This window comes from Thalassophryne amazonica, chromosome 5, assembly GCF_902500255.1.
Source record: "Thalassophryne amazonica chromosome 5, fThaAma1.1, whole genome shotgun sequence".
NCBI lineage: Eukaryota > Metazoa > Chordata > Actinopteri > Batrachoidiformes > Batrachoididae > Thalassophryne > Thalassophryne amazonica.
Window position 1 is genome coordinate 129,764,002 of NC_047107.1, and position 21,430 is coordinate 129,785,431.

Sequence of the window (21,430 nt, forward strand, 5' to 3'; positions counted from 1 at the left end):
AAAGACGTATCGTTATCTTTGGCTGCTTTCAGTGATGCCGGTATTTGGTTAGACTCTTTCTCTCCGATTGTTCTGTCTGAGTTATTTTCATTAGTTACTTCATCCAAACCATCAACATGTTTATTAGACCCCATTCCTACCAGGCTGCTCAAGGAAGCCCTACCATTATTTAATGCTTCGATCTTAAATATGATCAATCTATCTTTGTTAGTTGGCTATGTACCACAGGCTTTTAAGGTGGCAGTAATTAAACCATTACTTAAAAAGCCATCACTTGACCCAGCTATCTTAGCTAATTATAGGCCAATTTCCAACCTTCCTTTTCTCTCAAAAATTCTTGAAAGGGTAGTTGTAAAACAGCTAACTGATCATCTGCAGAGGAATGGTCTATTTGAAGAGTTTCAGTCAGGTTTTAGAATTCATCATAGTACAGAAACAGCATTAGTGAAGGTTACAAATGATCTTCTTATGGCCTCGGACAGTGGACTCGTCTCTGTGCTTGTTCTGTTGGACCTCAGTGCTGCTTTTGATACTGTTGACCATAAAATTTTATTACAGAGATTAGAGCATGCCATAGGTATTAAAGGCACTGCGCTGCGGTGGTTTGAATCATATTTGTCTAATAGATTACAATTTGTTCATGTAAATGGGGAATCTTCTTCACAGACTAAAGTTAATTATGGAGTTCCACAAGGTTCTGTGCTAGGACCACTTTTATTCACTTTATACATGCTTCCCTTAGGCAGTATTATTAGACGGTTTTGCTTACATTTTCATTGTTACGCAGATGATACCCAGCTTTATCTATCCATGAAGCCAGAGGACACACACCAATTAGCTAAACTGCAGGATTGTCTTACAGACATAAAGACATGGATGACCTCTAATTTCCTGCTTTTAAACTCAGATAAAAGTGAAGTTATTGTACTTGGCCCCACAAATCTTAGAAACATGGTGTCTAACCAGATCCTTACTCTGGATGGCATTACCCTGACCTCTAGTAATACTGTGAGAAATCTTGGAGTCATTTTTGATCAGGATATGTCATTCAAAGCGCATATTAAACAAATATGTAGGACTGCTTTTTTGCATTTACGCAATATCTCTAAAATCAGAAAGGTCTTGTCTCAGAGTGATGCTGAAAAACTAATTCATGCATTTATTTCCTCTAGGCTGGACTATTGTAATTCATTATTATCAGGTTGTCCTAAAAGTTCCCTAAAAAGCCTTCAGTTAATTCAAAATGCTGCAGCTAGAGTACTGACGGGGACTAGGAGAGAGCATATCTCACCCATATTGGCCTCTCTTCATTGGCTTCCTGTTAATTCTAGAATAGAATTTAAAATTCTTCTTCTTACTTATAAGGTTTTGAATAATCAGGTCCCATCTTATCTTAGGGACCGCGTAGTACCATATCACCCCAATAGAGCACTTCGCTCTCAGACTGCAGGCTTACTTGTAGTTCCTAGGGTTTGTAAGAGTAGAATGGGAGGCAGAGCCTTCAGCTTTCAGGCTCCTCTCCTGTGGAACCAGCTCCCAATTCAGATCAGGGAGACAGACACCCTCTCTACTTTTAAGATTAGGCTTAAAACTTTCCTTTTTGCTAAAGCTTATAGTTAGGGCTGGATCAGGTGACCCTGAACCATCCCTTAGTTATGCTGCTATAGACGTAAACTGCTGGGGGGTTCCCATGATGCACTGTTTCTTTCTCTTTTTGCTCTGTATGCACCACTCTGCATTTAATCATTATTGATCGATCTCTGCTCCCCTCCACAGCATGTCTTTTTCCTGGTTCTCTCCCTCAGCCCCAACCAGTCCCAGCAGAAGACTGCCCCTCCCTGAGCCTGGTTCTGCTGGAGGTTTCTTCCTGTTAAAAGGGAGTTTTTCCTTCCCACTGTAGCCAAGTGCTTGCTCACAGGGGGTCGTTTTGACCGTTGGGGTTCTACATAATTATTGTATGGCCTTGCCTTACAATATAAAGCGCCTTGGGGCAACTGTTTGTTGTGATTTGGCGCTATATAAATAAATTGATTGATTGATTGAAGAACAGCGTAGTTTAATTAAAAGGTTGATTGGAGAGGGGAAAACGTATACACAGGTGCAAAAAAATTATAGGCTCTTCATCTACAATGATCTCCAGTGCTTTAAAATGGGAAGAAAAAAAAAGACGCGTGGAAGAAAACGGAAAACAACCATCAAAATGGATAGAAGAATAACCAGAATGGCAAAGGCTCACCCATTGATCAGCTCCAGGATGATCAAAGACAGTCTGGAGTTACCTGTAAGTGCTGTGACAGTTAGAAGACGCCTGTATGAAGCTAATTTATTTGCAAGAATCCCCCACAAAGTCCCTCTGTTAAATAAAAGACGTGTGCAGAAGAGGTTACAATTTGCCAAATAACACATCAACTGGTCTAAAGAAAAATGGAGGAATATTTTGTGGACTGATGAGAGTAAAATTGTTCTTTTTGGGTCCAAGGGCCGCAGACAGTTTGTGAGACGACCCTCAAACTCTGAATTCAAGCCACAGTTCACAGTGAAGACAGTGAAGCATGGTGGTGCAAGCATCATGATATGGGCATGTTTCTCCTACTATGGTGTTGGGCCTATATATCGCATACCAGGTATCATGGATCAGTTTGGATATGTCAAAGTACTTGAAGAGGTCATGTTGCCTTATGATGAAGAGGACATGCCCTTGAAATGGGTGTTTCAACAAGACAATGACCCCAAGCACACTAGTAAACAGCAAAATCTTGGTTCCAAACCAACAAAATGAATGCCTCGCAGATGTGAAGAAATCATGAAAAACTGTGGTTATACAACTAAATACTAGTTTAGTGATTCACAGGATTGTTTAAAAAAGCAGTTTGAACATAATAGTTTTGAGTTTGTAGCGTCAACAGCAGATGCTACTATTATTGTAAACACCCCCTTTTCTACTTTTTTTTTACTAATAGCCCAATTTCATAGCCTTAAGAGTGTGCATATCATGAATGCTTGGTCTTGTTGGATTTGTGAGAATCTACTGAATCTACTGGTACCTTGTTTCCCATGTAACAATAAGAAATATACTCAAAACCTGGATTAATCTTTTTAGTCACATGGCACTACTATTATTCTGAACACTACTGTATATACATTTATTATACATCAAAATGCCAAGTGAAGTCTCCTCTACAAAAGTATCCACTTCAATCACATGTCAACTAACCACAGCTGAAATGCCGAGCAAATAAAGACATAAACCGGAATTCATTTTTTGGGGGGAAAAACCTCATTTAGTCCTACCAGGTATTATTTACTTTCAATTTTTTTTTGCATCCACAACATCCCCTAGGACCTGTCTTTTAGCTGGTCCCAAATTTTGCATTTTTGACCTTGTACAAGCTGAGAAATAAATCATAATGTATGGGTATGTGATTTTGGTGAAATAGGCTCTAGGGCTTAAGGGTTAAGTAATAAAGTGGCTTTGGATGTGATGTGAGGCTCTTCTAGACAGTTTAATGGAACACAGTGCTCCTTCCATTTTGTTCTTTGAACACAGTGACGTCACTCGTGACTTAAAGTGACGCATTAAATGAACACGAGTCCTTTTTTACCTGTAGTTTGTCTTGAACTGTCACTGAGACCATCAGATTTGTGGTCTGGCTTTCTGGTTGCACACTAGATAAAATTATCTGGCTCTGTGGCGCCCTCTGGTGTTTGAGTGTAATGAACGTGACGTGCACGTTGTCTGGCAGTAACCGGTTGTACTGTGCTGTTGTGTTTCTAGTGTTTTGACCTGGAGTCGTACCTGCAGCTGAACTGTGAGAGAGGAATGTGGCGGTGTCCCGTGTGCAAGTATGACCACTCCCATGTGCATGTTCCAACACGTTTCAAACATGTTCCACATGCTGCTTTGTTCTGCGTGCAGTAAAACGGCTCTGCTGGAGGGTCTGGAGGTGGATCAGTACATGCTGGGAATCCTCGTCTACATCCAGAAGTAAGACACTCAAACCCGGGGTGGGGGGGGGAGACTTGCCCTGTCTGCCTTATTGTTTCAAAATTCTCACCTGTGACCTTGAGAGTGGTCACCAAAGGTCACACACAATATGACCAAAATATGAAATTGGGTGTTAAAGATCTTTGGCAGGCTGTGGTTTTAAGTTTTATTACATCTCCAGCAACAGTCTTCAATAATCACTTACGCAACTCAGTTGTCCATCAGGACAGGGACACGACTGTTCATTGATTTAAGGTTGTAGGTTGTGTAGTTCAGGGTGATGAATGTAGGTGGCGCTCAAAGTTATCCCATGAGCCTTGTGTCCAAAGTGTCCTGAACACTCCAACCCAAAATTATTGTACTTGTCCATGACGGGGACAGACAGTGATGGGAACTGACCATTAGGGGGCACCAGAGTTAATGGGCTGTCAAGTCATGGTCTTGGTGCAGTTATCGTTTTGAGAAGCTGTGTCAGTGACAGCAGGATGTGGGTGACCAGTGTTGTTGTGAACATTCTTCCTGTTCTCTCAGCTCGGAGTTTGAGGAGATCACCATCGACCCGGTGTGCAGCTGGAAGCCGGTTCCCGTGAAGCCCGACATCCACGTGAAGGAGGAGTGTGACGGGCCGGTGCTGAAACGCTGCCGGACGCTCAGTCCCAGTCACATGGTCCTCCCCAGTGTCATGGAGATGATCGTCTCACTTGGCCCCACCCCTCCGTCCAGCTCTGGCACCGCCCCTGCCGCGCCCTCCCCCATGCCGTATTCCTCCCTCACCACGGGGGGCAGCAATAATGGCGGCACACCAGAATACTCCGGCCCAGGTACCCAGAGCTGACCTTGGAGGTGGAGCTGGATTGACCATGTCTCACCTGTGTGTCACTACACTCGGACAGATTACAAAACACTTGATATTTATACTATAGGTATTCCCACTGGGATGATCTGGAACTTTACTCAGTGTTTCACATACCGCTGGACATTTTGAAGATGAGACAGGAGGTCCAGCTTCTAGATGAGACAGATGTGACCATTTTTGTTTTGTGCTCTTTTGAAATGTGGCTGATATCAATCAGATGTATTGATCTGTGTCTTCAGCTCCATCCTATCCCGGCCAGTCAGCAGCTTTTTCAGACTTCAGTCCTGCAACACCAGAGGCTGGGCGGGATTTCTCCTCCCCCGGACCGCCACCTCTCTCCTACCAGCCCGACCTTCCCAGCTCCCTCCTCACCCCCGACAAGCCTCCCCCTCATCCAGTGGCTGCACAGGTACGTCTTCCCTCTTTAATATCAGCTACACGGTGGGGTTAGCATAGCTTAGCACAAAGCACAAAGATGAGTGCAGGGAAACTGCTAGCCTAGGTTAGCACAAGCATTACTTGCAGTTTTGGCAGACTTGAAGTGAGCTCTGCTGCTTCTCATCCTGGATTTCTTCAGCCGTTCTCTGTCGTTATGTGCAGTCGCTCAGTTGTGATATTTCACTTGTGATCGAGATAACTTCAGTTGTACCAGACAGATTGTCACCAAACATGTTATACACGTTGGTTATGTTGACCCCAAGAAGCCTATTGGCGTAGGTCATGGGTTAAAGTTCTTCGTCACCACGACGGATTTCCGTTATTTAGAAAATCTAACCACACATGCGCACGTGGTGTCATGCGTGTTTTGGGACCGAAATATGATACTCTACTGTCAAAGCAACATCCTGTTTTGCACTAATCAAAGCAGCAATGTCAGCGTAGACTGCGGAGGAAGGGGCCGTGTGAATTTTCACTCCTCTCCGCTCTGTTTACTGCTTGCCATGAGCCACTGCCCTTCTCCTCCCTGTCTTCGTGGGGACATTGGCAGACACTCCCCAAGTAGAGCAGGGTGTGGCTTTGCTTTGAACCTTGAATCAGTGAAGCAATGCTTTGATCTGCTACTTCAGTTCTTTGTTTTATTTCCCTTTATCTTAATTTTCCCCACTAAAACCCTAAAGAGCATATGTCTGTAAGTAATATTTACCTTTTTTATGTTAAACCGACCTGTTATGGTCTTCTGAAACAGTTGATAGATGTATTTTATAAATTAAAAACAGGACTGATGCTAACGCGTTAGCATATCTATGGCGTTTTCAATGTTAAAGTTAGCATTAAGCTGTTGCAGCTGTCAGCACGTTTGTGTGCATTTGTTTTCTGTATAATTAATGGCTCAGCATTTGTTGTCGTAAATCAAATGTATTACAAATTGTAATATTTTATTTCTATATTAATAATAGCAACAACAACAATAATAGTAATAACTAATAATCCTACAATACAATTTTAGAGAAATAGACAAAAAGAACCTGATAAAACTAAACAGAAAAGATAAAACCAGCTAACAATGAACATAAATAAATAAATATAGAAATAAATGTTTCCTGTGAACACTGAGTGACTCTTAAACCTCCACTCCATCCCTGTTTTATTTAAGGTTTTGGTCAAACCACATCTAAGTTGTGTTTTTACACAAGAAAAAAATAAAATGCAGTAAACTGCACATTTGTGTCTTTTTTCATTAAAATATCTTATTAAATATAACATTACACTTTAGTCAGGCCTTTAAAATACTTTTATGGACTCTTGCTGTAATATGTTGTCAGTGGTTGAGATAGTTGCTGTAGGCATCTAAAAATGCTCATAATTGGGTGAAACCTGATAGAAATCTCTTTGTGGTGTGTCAGTGATGTATGTTTGTATGTGCAAAATAAAACAAAACACTACTCCAGGTATGTTTCTGACAAAAATATAACATCATAACTTTTTTACAAGATCAAACGATGTTGTGTGATGAAGGCCTTTTAATAGCTTAAAGAAATAATGGCAAAACTCACATGTAAGTTTCTGTGAAGGCTCTCAGTTGTGCAGGTGGTTTCCATAGTAGAGAAGCTTGAATCTTCGACTGGACTGGGTTGCTTGACGTGAGGACGTTTCGCTTCAAATCACAGAAGCTTCCTCAGCTAAAATTCTTGCTCTGGTAGTCTGACTTCTGTCTTAACACTTGTAGAGAAGATTTCTTCTGAGGAAGCTTCTGCGATTAGAAGTGAAACGTCCTCGCGTCAAGCAACCCAGTCCAGTCAAAGATTCAAGCTTCTCTACTCACCTGTAAGTAAAAAACGATTAATCGAAAATATACTTGACCGATTTAATCAATTACTAAAGTAATCATTAGTTGCAGCCCTACTTTGTTTTATGAGTGAGAGCATTTGAGTGAGAGACAGTGTTACTTTGTGCACAGTAGAACAACGTCAATTGCTTTAGGCCCTAATTTTGTATTTTATTGACTGTACAACCAGCGACTCGGCACCCTTTTATGTACCTTTATGTTCAGGTTTTTCATTCTTTTTATGCTTTGTCTCTCTGTCTCTCTCCTTAGAGGCTATTTAGAATAGATTTGTATAATGTGTTTATTGTATTTATTGAGGAAAAAAGAGTGTGTGCCCCCACTATGCCACAATTTAGGGAATTGCTGGCATTGATTTTTGCCAGGAACAAAAATTCAATCAGATAAAAATTTATTGCTTTAACCCATGGTATAGGGTGAAAAGGTCAAAGGTCAACACTGCACTTTATAAAATCCTTCTGCAGAAAAGCCTCATGTGTCAGTGATCCACTTATGAGTGTTTGTCCTCAGTGCTGAGGGTTAGTGCAGACAACACACTTGTTTTTTAAATAAACTGGTTTATTTTTTGCTTTTGATATTGTGATACATTTATTAACACTTCTCATTTGTGACCCTTTATCACATGCGCCTCGATCAACAAGACGCTGATTTCCTGATGAACTTTAACTCCTCCCCCCACAGCTGTCTGTCTCCAGCCGTTTGGATTCCACTTCCCAGGGTGCACCTCTCTCCCAGCAGCAGCAGCCACAGGGTTTCCATGGTAACTCCCAGCTGGGCAGCAGCAACCAGATGATGCAGCGCAGCAACCAGAACTCCCGTCTCCAAGGCGACAGCTCCTTTGGGCTGGGCGGGCCAGCGGACGTTCCAGAACCGTCCCTGGATGTGAGTAGAGACTGGGTGGCAGCGGGAGAGCTGAGTCCAGGTTCTGAGGACAAAGTTCCAACAACAGTCAGGAGTTTAAAGGAGGTTTCTGTGTGAATGTGGTGTTTGTGTCACTGGTTGCTGGTGTGTGAGAGTAAAGGTTTGTGTTTGTCTTCTTGTCCTTCTGTTGCAGTAACACATTGAATTGTTTCTGTCTGTAGTTGCTTCCTGAGTTGACCAACCCAGACGAGTTGCTGTCCTACCTCGGACCTCCAGATCTCCCGAACAACAACAACGATGACCTTCTGTCGCTGTTTGAGAACAACTAAGAAAACCAACAACAGACAGACTGCCGGAGGACAAAGACGACAGACAGCAAAACTAAACTTTAAATATGAGACTTATTGATGTCTGGTCGCCATGGTAACTTGAATGTTATTTTTTTAATTTTGTGTGTTTTGTTGCTTCATCCTTCATTCCCGGATGGTGTCTGTTTTCACTGCACTTCACTTTGACTTCTGTAGGCATCAGCAGTGTCACGGACACCGTCCATCCCACCATCGCCCGCCCATGCCACGTCACAAAACACCAGCCACAAAATGAGCGGTTGGTGTCCCGTTAATGACCCCTGACCCCAGTTTAGTTTAAGGTGAGGTGGCTCAGCTGTCTCAGAACGTCTTCTCCGACCTGACGGTGTGTTTTAATATGGAATCTCACTGGATCCTGATTGGAGTCCTGGTTGGTCCCACCTTCTGGAAATAACCATCTACCTGTTGCGGGGGGTGTGTCCTCGATCATGCAAATGTACCATGTGACCAACATGGCATACCCGAGGATGCTTATAGTGCGCCTCATTCCACTCTCCCTACGTAACTGCTCGTTTGGCACTCAGTGGTACCCGCGGAGCGTCCTGAGGGTCCAGGTACCAAAGCATCCAGCAAAAACCCCTTCAGCAAAAAGTCCTGGACTGTCTTGTCCCAGATGTGGTCAGTGGACCAGGGAGGCGCTGCTGACTGTCATAGTTTTTCTAAGGTTCTCTTACACCTTCTACAGGTACACCATGATGACATGAAGTGGGCTCTGTCTCTGGAACAGAGGACGGGTCTTAGCCCGAGTCCTGCCACTGGGTAGGACCCCCTTCCCTGTGCCAGCAGCCTGTCTGTGTGCCAGGCTGTATTACAACAAACTGGCACTTCATATGCAGTGAAAACAGCCTGTTGTCATCTGACTCAAAATCCCGGAAATCATCATCAGAATCCTCTGTCTTAAAGATGCCCCTGAATACTTCCCTATTCCCCAGTTCTATGTTGTCAGGTATGCCATCTCCATCAACAACAGTATCTGCTGTTGCTGCCATGATTCAATCCCTTTCTCTGTTCTCACACATGCAGTCTGACACCCCCCCCCCCAATTTGGGGGGAGACACCTCTCTGACCATTGCAACATGAACATTACACCCAGAAGGATGTCTGATGTACACATGAGGGTCAGGCTTCAGCTCATTGGTTCTAATGTCAGTTCTGAGGGTACCCTTCCAACACAAAATATAGTGGACCGGCAGCCAATGAGTTTCTCTGGGTAGCCGTATTTAGAGTGGTAACACATGGCGGTCCACAATATATCGACGACAGGCAGCACTGGAGTTGTCTGTTTTCTTTCCTCAGCAGAAGCAGGAAGTCTGAATTATTTTAGTTCCTTCGCATCTTGTGGTGCCATTCATCCAATATTCCAGGTATCTGGGTCATTCCACCTGGAATGGATTAAAAGAATGCTTCAGTATTAAGACCAGTTAGAACCCACAGATGTTACTGATATGTTCTCCAGGTTGTCTGTCTAAAAACTGTGGACCACTTAAAGCCACCTCTGTGGAGGATCCTTGGAATGACTTTGTCAAACGAGTGGTTACTTAGTGAGATTCGGATGAGGAGGATCACTGACACAGAGGGAACAGGTGGTATGTTTCTCTGGACCTGGTCCAGCACGCAGGTTCCTGAGTGTCAGGGCTCCAGTGGATGGAGAAGGCCAAGAACACGCCCTGTTGACCCCCAATCTGCAACCCGTGAACATCCACAAACCGTTAATAATTTTACTAAAAACTGTCAATAAAATATCCCACAAAACGTGAGCGCAGGTCTCGCAAAACGTGAATATCTTTCACGATGTATGTTTTATTTCAGTTTACTGATCAATTACTTCAGGGAATCTTGATCACAAACCCTATCTCCACAAAAAAAAATATATATATATATATATATATTGGGAGTGGGGGGGCGGTCACTACAGCTGGAGAGGTGAGGCTCTCTCTTCTGGTGTCAAGTGCCCGGCGCCGCTGGGCGTGTCCTGCTCCGGGGACAGTGACCGGTGGGGAGTCTGACCGGGACAGTAACACAGGTGTCAAACTCAGGGAGGACAGAAACCTCCCTGAGGGCAAAAGCTGGCTTGATCTTGATTTTCAGTGTGAATACAGGCAGTGAACACGGGGCCTCACCATCCGTTTGGGTTTTAAGCAGGAGGTTCATTTTCAATTAAATTCAGTTTATTCCATTTCTATAGCGCCAAATCACATCAAAGCTGCCTCACGGCGCTTCACACAAGTAAGGTCTAACCTTACCAACCCCCAGAGCAAGAACGCAAGTGGTAAGAAAAAAAACTCCCTCTGATGATGACCACAGGGGGAACTGGCTTGTGGCGGCCAAGTGTTTATAGCAATGTCACTTTTTGATCCTTTGGTGTCAACTCTTCCTGTTATCATGAAGCAGAATTCACCAAGTGTTGGATAGTTCACACACTAACAGGGAGCGTGAAGGAGTCTAACACGTGTGCGAGTCGAGGGGCAGTGCCATGAAAGTGAGAAACGCACAGTCCTCATCCCACAGGCGGCAGCTTCACACCACTGGCTCCTCAGACAAGCACATAGACCAAATTCTGAAGAAATTCACGTTTTGCGAGACCTGTGTTCACATTTCAGGAGGTATTTTTTTCAGTATTCTCAGTTTGCAATTAATGGTTTGTGGATAATTAACAATAGGCAGCTGATTGACGTGGGGGTGACCAGGCCCACGTTTCAGCTGGCGGTGGCTGAAAAATGATGACCTCAGAGAGGTGGGGACGGACCGGTTGTCTGCCTGGGTGGTTGTCATCCAGGACTGAAGGCAGTTCCACAGTGTTGTGGATGAGGCACGTGCGCCCAGACTTCCAAATCAGTTTCTCCTGGAGGGCCGATTCCGATTTGGCAAAGGTTTGGTCCCTGTGGCCCGTCAGAAAGGTTCTGATCCAGCTGGCAGGCTGCGAGCTCCATCTTCGCGCTGCTCTTTGTGCGTCGCTCCGTTCCTGGAGGGCACAGTTGCCACACTGCGTGTGCAAAGTTAAATAAATTCCTGGCTTTTTTTTTTTTTTTTTTTCATATTTGAAGTACTTTTAACCACACCCCCTTTACCCGCCTGTAAAAATGTGATTGGATAGAAGGATGTAAACAGTTGCTCCACACGTTGCTGCTGCCTGTTGCCTCATCAGGTGTTCTGAGCTTACGATCAACAGTGGTTTATGTGGTAATAAACATGGTATCATCTTCATGCTCCTCCTTTTCTGTGTTGTAAGAGTGACTCTGAGGGTCGAGGGGTCAAAACCTCCAGAAGGTTTCTGGGAAAATGTTCATGATTCAGAAACAATAATCATCTTTGTAAATTAATAAATTGACACTGGAAAGACAGTCTGTGCTGCTTTAAAGATGAACTCATGTTTACAGTCATCTTCCAACTGATGGAGTCCCTGTGCTCTGTAAAAGGCTCTTCCTTATGACATCACAAAGCGTATGGTGAGACCTGAATGGAGGCTGGTTTTATTTGTCTCAAGGAAGCTTGAGCTCCTTAAGTGCACCTCTAGTTTTAACATGAGCTCTATACATGGGAATGGATGAAACATAAATATAATTATTGCTTTATTTCTGTTTCTTTTTGTATTTAGCACCAAGCAGGTTGCCCGACATGAGCAACTTTTAAATTTGAAACAAATCAGGCCTGATGAAAGTTGATCTCACCACAACTCTGTGCTAACAGAAACATTTAAACATGAAAATTTATCCTGCAGGCTGGTGCAGTGGGCGTGTCCCACAGCATGCAGACCAACGCAGTGGGCGTGTCCCTCAGCATGCAGGCCAACCCAGAGGGCGTGTCCCACAGCATGCAGACCAACCCGGTGGGCGTGTCCCACAGCATGCAGGCCAACCCAGAGGGCGTGTCCCACAGCGTGCAGGCTGGTGCAGTGGGTTTGTCCACCAAAATAAGTAAAAATTGCTTACACCATCACAGCAAACGACCATAGAAATATAAATAAAAGTTCATACATCTTATCCACATACCTGTAAAATAATTTTTTTGCAAGAGGGAAAATATTTGCTTCGTATCTCGTAGCAGCAGGTGGCTCTGGAGCTGCTCGTTGCTGAGATCAGAAGCTGATGTTTGGGTTTTTATGCCAGTGAGGCGACACGTCTGTTTCAACCCACATAATATTATAATTGTTCCAGAAAATAAAGATCGCATGTTGTTGAGGTTGTACGCTGTGATGACAGCAATGCTTTGTAGTTGCAGTTCCGCTGTTCTACCACTATGCTGTGTACGTATAGTCAGAGCTGTGTGTGTATTTTCACACATTTCTAAGTATAAGTACTTCTTTCAGCTCTTCCCGTTAGGGGTCGCCACAGCAGATCAGTTGTTTCCATCTCACCCTGTCCTCTGTATCTTCCTCTGTCTCACCAACCACCTGCATGTCCTCTCTCAGCACATCCATGAACCTTCTCTTTGTCCTCCCTCTTCTCCTCCTGCCTGGTGGCTCCATCCTCAGCATCCTTCTCCCTATATACCCTGGGTCCCTACTCTGCACATGTCCAAACCATCTCAATCTCGCCTCTCTGACTTTGTCTCCAAACCGTCCCACCTGAGCTGTCCCTCTATGTTCATTCCTAATCCTGTCCATTCTCGTCACTCCCAAAGAGAATCTCAACACCTTCAGTTCTGCCTCCTGTCTTTTTGTTAGTGCCACTGTCTCTAAACCGTCCAACATAGCTGGTCTCACTACTGTTTTGTAAACTTTCCCCTTCACTCTTGCTGATATTCTTCGGTCACAAGTCACTCCTGCCACCTTTCTCCACCCACTCCACCCTGCCTGCACTCTCTTCTTCACCTCTCTACCACACTCTCCATTACTTTGAACAGTTGACCCCAAATATTTAAACTCATCTACTTTCACCACTTCTACTCCTTGTAACTGCACTATTCCACTGGGCTCCCTCTCATTCACACACACGTACTCAGTCTTGCTTCTACTGACTTTCATTCCCCTTCTCTCCAAAGCATATCTCCACCTCTTCAGACGAGACTCAACTTGCTCTCTACTCTCACTACAGATCACAATGTCATCTGCAAACATCATAGTCTATGGGGACTCCTGTCTGATCTCATCTGTCAACCTGTCCATCACCACTGCAAACAAGAAAGGACTCAGAGCTGATCCTTGGTGTAATCCCACCTCCACCTTGAATGAGTCTGTCATTCCTACTGCAGATCTTGCTGCTGTTACACAATCCTTGTACATGTCCTGCACTACCCTAACATACTTCTCTGCCACTCCAGACTTCCTCACAATACAATACCACAACTCTTCTCTTGGCACCATGTCATAAGCTTTCTCTAAATCCACAAACACACAGTGTAACTCCTGGCCTTCTCTGTACTTCTCCAACAGTACTGTCAGAGCAAACTAGGGATACACCGATCCACAATTTTTCGCTTTCGATCCGATCCTAATACCTGAATTTGGATATTTGCCGATATCGATAATTTTCCGATCTGATACCAGAGCTCTGTTTGCTTTCATATTATTAGGGCCCGAGTAGGCAACGTCCTACGAGGACCCTATTATAATTGCGCTGTTTATTATTATTATTATTATTATTATTGTTATTATTATTGGAACATCAAGTCATGATAACTCCTTCATGCTTTGCCTGATTGACTTGAAACTTCACATGTATGATGACGGTTGGGCCCTGAACACACCCAGCCCCTCTGTTTGTACACTGAGCGCCCCCTAGTGGATGAACAATCAACATGTCATAACTCCTTCATGCATTGTGTGATTTGTTTAAAATTTTAACTGTGTGACGAGTGGTTGCCCCTGCATGCACATGCCCACATGTGGTCACAAGGGCACCCACTGACCTTGGTAGGCGGTTGCGCGGAACGAGGGCCCGTATATGACTGCTTGCAGTCCTAGTTAGGGCCCGAGTAGGCAATGTCCTACGAGGACCCTATTGTAATTGCGCTGTTTATTATTATTATTTATTATTATTATTATTATTATTATTATTCTCACTCTTGAAATCAAAATTTCGGCCTCTTCCCATGCTCAAAAACTCACCAAACTTTCCAAAGTTGTCCGGCCGGATCCGAAATTCGATATTTTGGGGGCCTCGCACATGGTTGCAGAAAAATCACGAAATAGCGCCCCCTAGGAATTTTCAAAAACCCCTCCACATTGGGCTTTTTTCGTCGTAGCCTCACGAAATTCGGTACACATATTTACCATGCCAGGACGCACGAAAAAGTCTCTTACTGTCATGGTGAAATATCGACAGGAAGTCGGCCATTTTGATTTTAAGTTTCGATTTTGAGCAAATTCTTGCCATTTTTGGCCATTTCCAGTACTTGCATTTGAATGAACTCGTCCTAGGGATTTTATCCGATCGTCTTCAAATTTGGTCAAAATCATCACAACACAATGGTGATCAAAAGTTATCAAAAGATTCTAATTAAGTCAAAAGGCGTGGCTGCTAGGGGTCGTCAAACTTTGGCGAGCTTTTCGGAGTACGCCATTTCACTTTGAACGGCTGTCACGCCCACATACTTCATTGTAGATCCTTCAAACTTGCTGGACATGATGAGGGCTCCGCCCTGAACGTCTACATATCTTAAGTTCCCATCTGTGCCATAGCGCCCCCTGGTGGTGGCGGGAAATGTCCTATTTTAACTTTAAGAGGTCCTGATGTCACATACTTAACCCAATCAACTTCATTCCACTTCTAAAACATGCAGAACAAATTGGTGAACATAGGCGATGAACGCCGTGAAGTTACGAGTAACGGCGTCCATGTGGCGGCGTGCCGAATATTGCCCATTCGCCATGAAATTACGTTCTTCATTTTGACGGCTTTAATTTTGTCACATCATCATGAAAATTGATACACAGGTCGAGCACGACAACCTCTTACAATTCATAGGGGCGTCGCCCATGGGCGGTGCAAAATGCCTCAATAGCGCCCCCTTGAAACTTTCAAAAACCCCTCCACATAGGGGTTTTTTTGGAGTAGGGAGATGAAAATTGGTACACGTGTGACTTTCATAGACGTACAAAAAAGTCTCTTGCACCATGAGTCTACTCCAAACAGAAAGTCAGCCATTTTGAATTTTCTTCTCATTTTGGCGTGATTTCCACATGTTGTATTTGAACGAACTCCTCCTAGGGATTTTGTCCAATGCACTTCAAATTTCTTTGACAGCATCCAAAGATGATACTGAACAAAGTTATTGAAAGCTTTTCTCTATGTTGAAGGGTGTGGCCACTATGTTGAAGCCATTTTGACCCTTTGCCATAGAACATCAAGTCATGATAACTCCTTCATGCTTTGCCTGATTGACTTGAAACTTCACATGTATGATGACAGTTGGCCCCTGAACACACCCAGCCCCTCTGTTTGTACACCGAGCGCCCCCTAGTGGATGAACAATTAACATGTCATAACTCCTTGATGCATTGTGTGATTTGTTTAAAATTTTAACTGTGTGATGAGTGGTTGCCCCTGCATGCACATGCCCACATGTGGTCACAAGGGCACCCACTGGCCTGGGTAGGCCGTCGCGCGGCATGAGGGCCCGTATATGACTGCTTGCAGTCCTAGTTATTATTATTATTCTTACTCTTGAAATCGAAATTTCGGCCTCTTCCCATGCTCAAAAACTCACCAAACTTTCCAAAGTCGTCCGGCCGGATCCGAAATTCGATATTTTGGGGGCCTCGCACATGGTCACAGAAAATTCGGGAAATAGTGCCCCCTAGAAATTTTCAAAAACCACTCCGCATTGGCCTTTTTTTCGTCATAGCCTTATTGCTAGGGGTTGTATATCAAAGATTTATTGCCAATTTAACACAGAGGTCATAACCATTCGATAAAAGTAAGCAAAAGATATGGCCTCAGAAACATAGTTGTAAACAATATACAAAAAAAGTGATTCTTAAGTTTATATACAATCTAGCCCAAGTGCAAAACTGCAGTTGAGATCCACAGCTATGTCAGTCGCTATTCACATTATTGGCAGAATTATTGGGGGGGCTGAGAGGGGGCTTGTCTCTCCCCTTGGCGCCGCCACTGGTTCATTTTACTTTTTGACCCAAGTGATCATTTCTTTGACCCAAGTGACCAGTTATTTACATTTTGGAGTTGAAAAGTATCATTTAATTTTTGTTGTAAAGTGTGAGTTTGAATACGAACGGATCCTTTCTGATGAATAAAATGACTCCGCTATCTGTCGTTTTACTCCAATTCACTTCAAAGAGCCTATAAACGGTGACTTCAAAGCCTTCATGAGCTCACTTCTCTCCTCAGCGGGCCACACCCTCATCGAGGGCGCGCGCACTGCAGAGGGGGATCGCGCTTTGCGGACCGTTGCGTGCTCTGGCGCTCATTGGACGGCTGGTCTTGTCAATGATCTGTGGCGCGCGCTGCTCTGAGATTCGTGAGTTCGTGTTAAAGTACAAGCACACGAAAAGCGGGTGGTGTCACAGAAAAACAATCAAACCGGCCTGTTGTGGTGAACACATGGAGCGCGCCCTGCAGTCTGCCTGTCCCCGGTCAGCCCGCTGAAATGTGATTGTCAGTATTCCGGCCGGGGATTGGCCAGCATACCCCCCAATCAAACACGCTAGCGTTTCATGTTGGTTCGTTGCGGGATTTGCCCGCCCATCCGTTTTATATAAAACCGCTCAGCGGCCTTCCGTCTTTTTAGGTTCTCTGTGTCCCGTCGCGTTCTTTGTCCGGAAGCTCTTCAGTCCAGAGTCTCCAGGCCAGCCTGCTGAAATGGCCCTGCCCAGAGTCTACTTCGACATGACCGCCGACGGCGCGCCCCTAGGCCGGATTGTGATGGAGGTGAGCCGGCAGCCGCCTACGGTTTACCGCTGTAAATAACCGGTGGAAGCTTAATTACCGCTTGGCTCCTTGCGGCCGTAAAGTGACGTTCAGCTGCAGAATATAAACTTGCAAATACCGACGTTTTGCTGCAGTAGGACTGAACATGCTAATATTAGCTAAGCTGTGTTGAGTCCCGTGTGCACGTGTAGCTGCTCGGTGCTAACCACAAAAAATTGCTACTAAACGTTTTCTGAAGCCCGTCCTCAATAAAACGGTAACTTCATTAACGAACTCTCTCCGTAAATCCTGATCTTTGGTTAGATCAGGAAGCGCCGCGGTGTTTGTTTTTTTTTGGGGGGTTTTTTTGACGTAGTGGTAATTGCTGTGCGGCACAAAAACTCATTCATACGGCGCTAAGCTAATGCCAACAAGGTAAACCGCCTCCTCTGTCCCGCAGCCTTCTGATTAAAAACACCAGGAGCGACTTTAGCCGGGTGGTCTGTTTCTACATTAATGTATGAATGAAAATACGCTATTTTAGGCCGCTAGCGGCTAAAGGCGCTTCTTGAATGTTCTACGGCGCCGGAACCATTTCTTAACAGGAGGGGGGAAAAAACTTTCACTCCTATTCATTTGAGAAAAATTGGCATTTGGGTAAATTCGCCCCGACACTAAGGTGGTATTTTTGCCGAACTTTGCAGTTTTTTGAGTTTCATGCTGTAGCATTAGCTGTTAGCATTAGCACGTGCGGCCATTTTGTCCTGATCGGGGCGTTTCCGCTCGAACCCAGAAAATCCCAAAAGCGCCATCAAACTCCGAACTAAGTGACGCTTTGACCGCTGTCAGTGGCTTTATTCTGTTAAAAAAAATTTTTAAACAAAAACTTGTTTAAGGGCAGGAATATATTTTGTATTTAACTACACATTCACATACAGAACTGTTAAAACTGCGTATAGTTGGACACAGACTTGCCTCTGGACTGGGCACCTTAGTGGGATATTCCGCCAGAGAGCGTTCCAAGATGGCGGTCTTGAGCCTCTTTTCCACCAATAGTTCAGGTGTGGGATGGTGTTGTGTGCGATTCAGATTTAGGGACTGATACCAAAATAACTGACCGTACTGTACCACCACCTTACGCTTAATACAGAATCCTATTAAATATCCACACAGTGAAGAATGTCAGATGGTCAAACTTGGAGATGCAGACGTTCCTGGTGCTCATTGGAGGAACAGTATGCAGTCGCGCTGTCATCTCTGGCGGCCTTCCGCCTCCCAAACACAGGCTTCTGCTGGCAGCGGAAACAGAAGCATGGCCACGTTTAACCGACCCAGACTGCCCGGTGGAAGCCAGGCTTTACTGTTATACAGTGTTTCTACGTGGGACCGACTCAAAGCTTCCCAGTGGTGTAAAACATCAAGGATTTATTGGTGATGGTATATTTTGAACTAGTCTGTAATTGCTTTCTGGAAGGTCTGAAACTTGGAGAAGTCTTTGCTTTCCTTTGACAAGTAGACTGAAGGCTACAGGAGGATTCACTCTGGCTGGTCATCAGCTGATCTCAGTGTTCTTATTTTATTAGATTATTCAGTTTTGGTCTGTATCTCATTCCTGTGTAAGCATGATAATCATTGAAAAATAAGGTATTTCAGGAACCCTACCTAGATAATGCTAAAGGGTGAAATACCAGCTCACACAAACAGGAGGCTCGCAGTGTTAAGGCTGCGTGATTTATGAGCTCTGTGGGAACTTTATCATGTAACTTCTTTGCAGTTGGAGTATAACTTGTATAGTTTAATATATAATCAAATTTCTGTGCAGAATTTTTTTTTTTCTGCCATCTCAGCAACATCAGCAGATGGCCTTGGGACAGGCGCATTAATCTGAATCAAATTGCACTTGAGCATTTCATAAGATGAACTTTCACTGCTCTGTGATTTATACGCTGTAGTCTGCATACATGCTGATGAATAACCTTAAACGTCATGAATGCTTCACTGTGTGTGTGAGAAGAGAAACAAAATTAAATGCACTTTGATGAACTTACCTGAATACAAACACGCACGGCACATGCATGTCCAAGTGTCACTTCTTCCTTTCACGAAGCCCAAACCATTCTGTGTGTTGGCTCTGGAACCACAAAACAGGAAAACTTAATCCGCTGTCTTTGTGCCACTGTAGTCTGCAGCATTTTCACTTGTCAGTTATTACAGGTATTGGCAGGTACAAGCACCTAGCTGCTAGCGTGGATAACATCTGGCAACAGCAAAACAAAACATCTTGGCTATCTACCAATATAAAACTCCCAGAATGCACTGTGCTGCAAGACGTCGATCAAATATCTGGCTACATCTGACACTTAACAGCAACGCGACGTGTGGGTACATTTAATTCAATGATATCTGTTGGTATATACAAAGATACACCGCAGATGGATATATTGTGGTTCTGTGTAGGGATGGGTATCAATAAGATTTTGTCTATCAATGCCATTATTGATCTGATTCCCTTATCGATACCTCTTGTGAATTTTCTGTGTACTAAAAATAGGCTTTACAGGCTTAAATAAGTATGAAATTGGTCACTGGATCCTTGATTTCTGGACATAATAGAAATAAAATCTGTAGTTTTTGTCAAAAGCATTTCCTTTCAGACATTAATGGCATGAATTTCACTCCATACCGCTAGGGATTGGTATTGATACCATTATCGGTCTGATTTATTTATATGAAATATTTATCTATTCCCTTATCGATACCGCTGGTGAATTTTCTGTTTAATGTCAACATTTTGAGTCTTAAATATATTGATCGCTGGATCCTTAAACAATGGCCCTAAATAAACTCTACATGGTGGATCCTTGATCTCAACATAAATGGAAATAAACAAAATCAATGCCAATGGAAGGAGGACAATTCTTGTTTCAAATGCGTCAATCGCTCAAAATTGCTTTATTCGCGTCTGTCGCATTGCATGGCTTGAACTTTTGTAGCACCACAGCATGTCCTTCCATAGGGATTACATGGTAACCTCTCGCCGCTGTCGCTCGCGTGGCGTCCAGTGTGAACACGGCATAATTCACACAAAAATGACTCTCAGTTGACATTTTTTAATGGCTTTGAGAGGAGTTTAGAAGTGGACTTGCCTCTTCCGAAGAGTTACTACTATTATTGCTGTTGTTGCTATTATTATTGTCCCTGCGTAGGCTCTCAGTTGTCCAGGTGGTTTCATAGTAGAGAAGCTTGAATCTTCGACTGGACAACCAACCCGGTCCAGTCGAAGATTCAAGCCTCTCTATTATTATATAAATTAAAATATACTTAAATATTACAATTTGTAATACATTTGACTCTTTTACAACAACAAACGCCAAATCACAACAGAGTTGCCTCAAGGCGCTTCACACAGGTAAGGTCTAACCTTACCAACCCCCAGAGCAACAGTGGTAAGGAAAAACTCCCTCTGAGGAAGAAACCTCAAGCAGACAAGACTCAAAGGGGTGACCCTCTGCTTGGGCCATGATACAGACATAAATTACAGAACAATTCACAGATGAATATACAAGACTTATACAATATAGACAATATACAATGCTGTTGGTGCACAGGACAGGAGGATCGCCAACACAAACACAGCTCCCATCTCTGGATGGAGCTGCACCTTAAACAGAGAAAAAACAATCAGGCATCAGAAAGACAAAAAATACTGTATAATTTGCCAGCATTAAACTACAAGAAAAAGAAATATTAAGGTGATTGCTGGCCACTAGCCCTAAACTTCACTAAAAGACCCAGAATTTAGGTGAAGTTGAGGCCGCGGCACGCTCCAATTACTAATAACATGAATTAAAAGAGTAAAAAGCGTAAAACAAAACTGTACCAGTATACTAGCCATATGAAAGGGAAAATAAGTGCGTCTTAAGTCTGGACTTGAAAGTCTCCACAGAATCTGACTGTTTTATTGATGCAGGGAGATCATTCCACAGAACAGGGGCACGATAAGAGAAAGCTCTGTGACCCACAGACTTCTTATTCACCCTAGGGACACAAAGTAGTCTTAGTAAACGTAAAGTCCGGGCCAGTACGTAAGGTTTAATTAAGTCAGCTATGTAGGGAGGTGCCAGTTCATGAATAATTTTATAGACTAGTAGCAGAACCTTAAAATCTGACCTCACTGGGACAGGAAGCCAGTGAAGAGATGCCAAAATAGGTGTGATGTGGTCAAACTTTCTGCTTAGTTCAAAAGTCTGGCTGCAGCATTTTGAACCA

General features: G+C 43.7%; 2 protein-coding genes and 1 long non-coding RNA gene across 8 annotated transcripts in view; 2 read left to right on the forward strand and 1 right to left on the reverse strand.

Annotated features, from left to right (window-relative positions):
- Positions 1-8,329, forward strand: part of LOC117511344 (zinc finger MIZ domain-containing protein 2-like) — a 38,815-nt gene extending 30,486 nt beyond the window's left edge. For all 4 annotated transcript variants that reach the window (XM_034171376.1, XM_034171375.1, XM_034171378.1 and 1 more), the window contains exons 17-22: positions 3,776-3,843; positions 3,917-3,985; positions 4,517-4,806; positions 5,081-5,250; positions 7,807-8,007; positions 8,208-8,329. In XM_034171376.1, coding sequence (XP_034027267.1) covers positions 3,776-3,843; positions 3,917-3,985; positions 4,517-4,806; positions 5,081-5,250; positions 7,807-8,007; positions 8,208-8,315 — 906 coding nt within the window. In that variant the 3' untranslated portion in view covers positions 8,316-8,329. The remainder of the gene's footprint in view (positions 1-3,775; positions 3,844-3,916; positions 3,986-4,516; positions 4,807-5,080; positions 5,251-7,806; positions 8,008-8,207) is intronic.
- LOC117511346 overlaps positions 7,920-21,430 on the reverse strand; it is a 42,788-nt gene continuing 29,277 nt past the window's right edge. The window contains exons 2-3 of the long non-coding RNA XR_004560934.1: positions 19,210-19,292; positions 7,920-8,050 (exon numbers count right to left, since the gene is read on the reverse strand). This is a non-coding gene — a long non-coding RNA (uncharacterized LOC117511346). The remainder of the gene's footprint in view (positions 8,051-19,209; positions 19,293-21,430) is intronic.
- The window catches only part of ppiaa (peptidylprolyl isomerase Aa (cyclophilin A)), a 42,639-nt gene continuing 38,211 nt past the window's right edge, over positions 17,003-21,430 (forward strand). Inside the window, exon 1 of one of the 3 annotated variants that reach the window (XM_034171383.1) lies at positions 17,003-17,182. In XM_034171383.1, the coding sequence (XP_034027274.1) occupies positions 17,114-17,182 (69 nt within the window). In that variant the 5' untranslated portion in view covers positions 17,003-17,113. The remainder of the gene's footprint in view (positions 17,183-21,430) is intronic. The other 2 variants (XM_034171381.1, XM_034171380.1) reach the window with 2 other exon arrangements.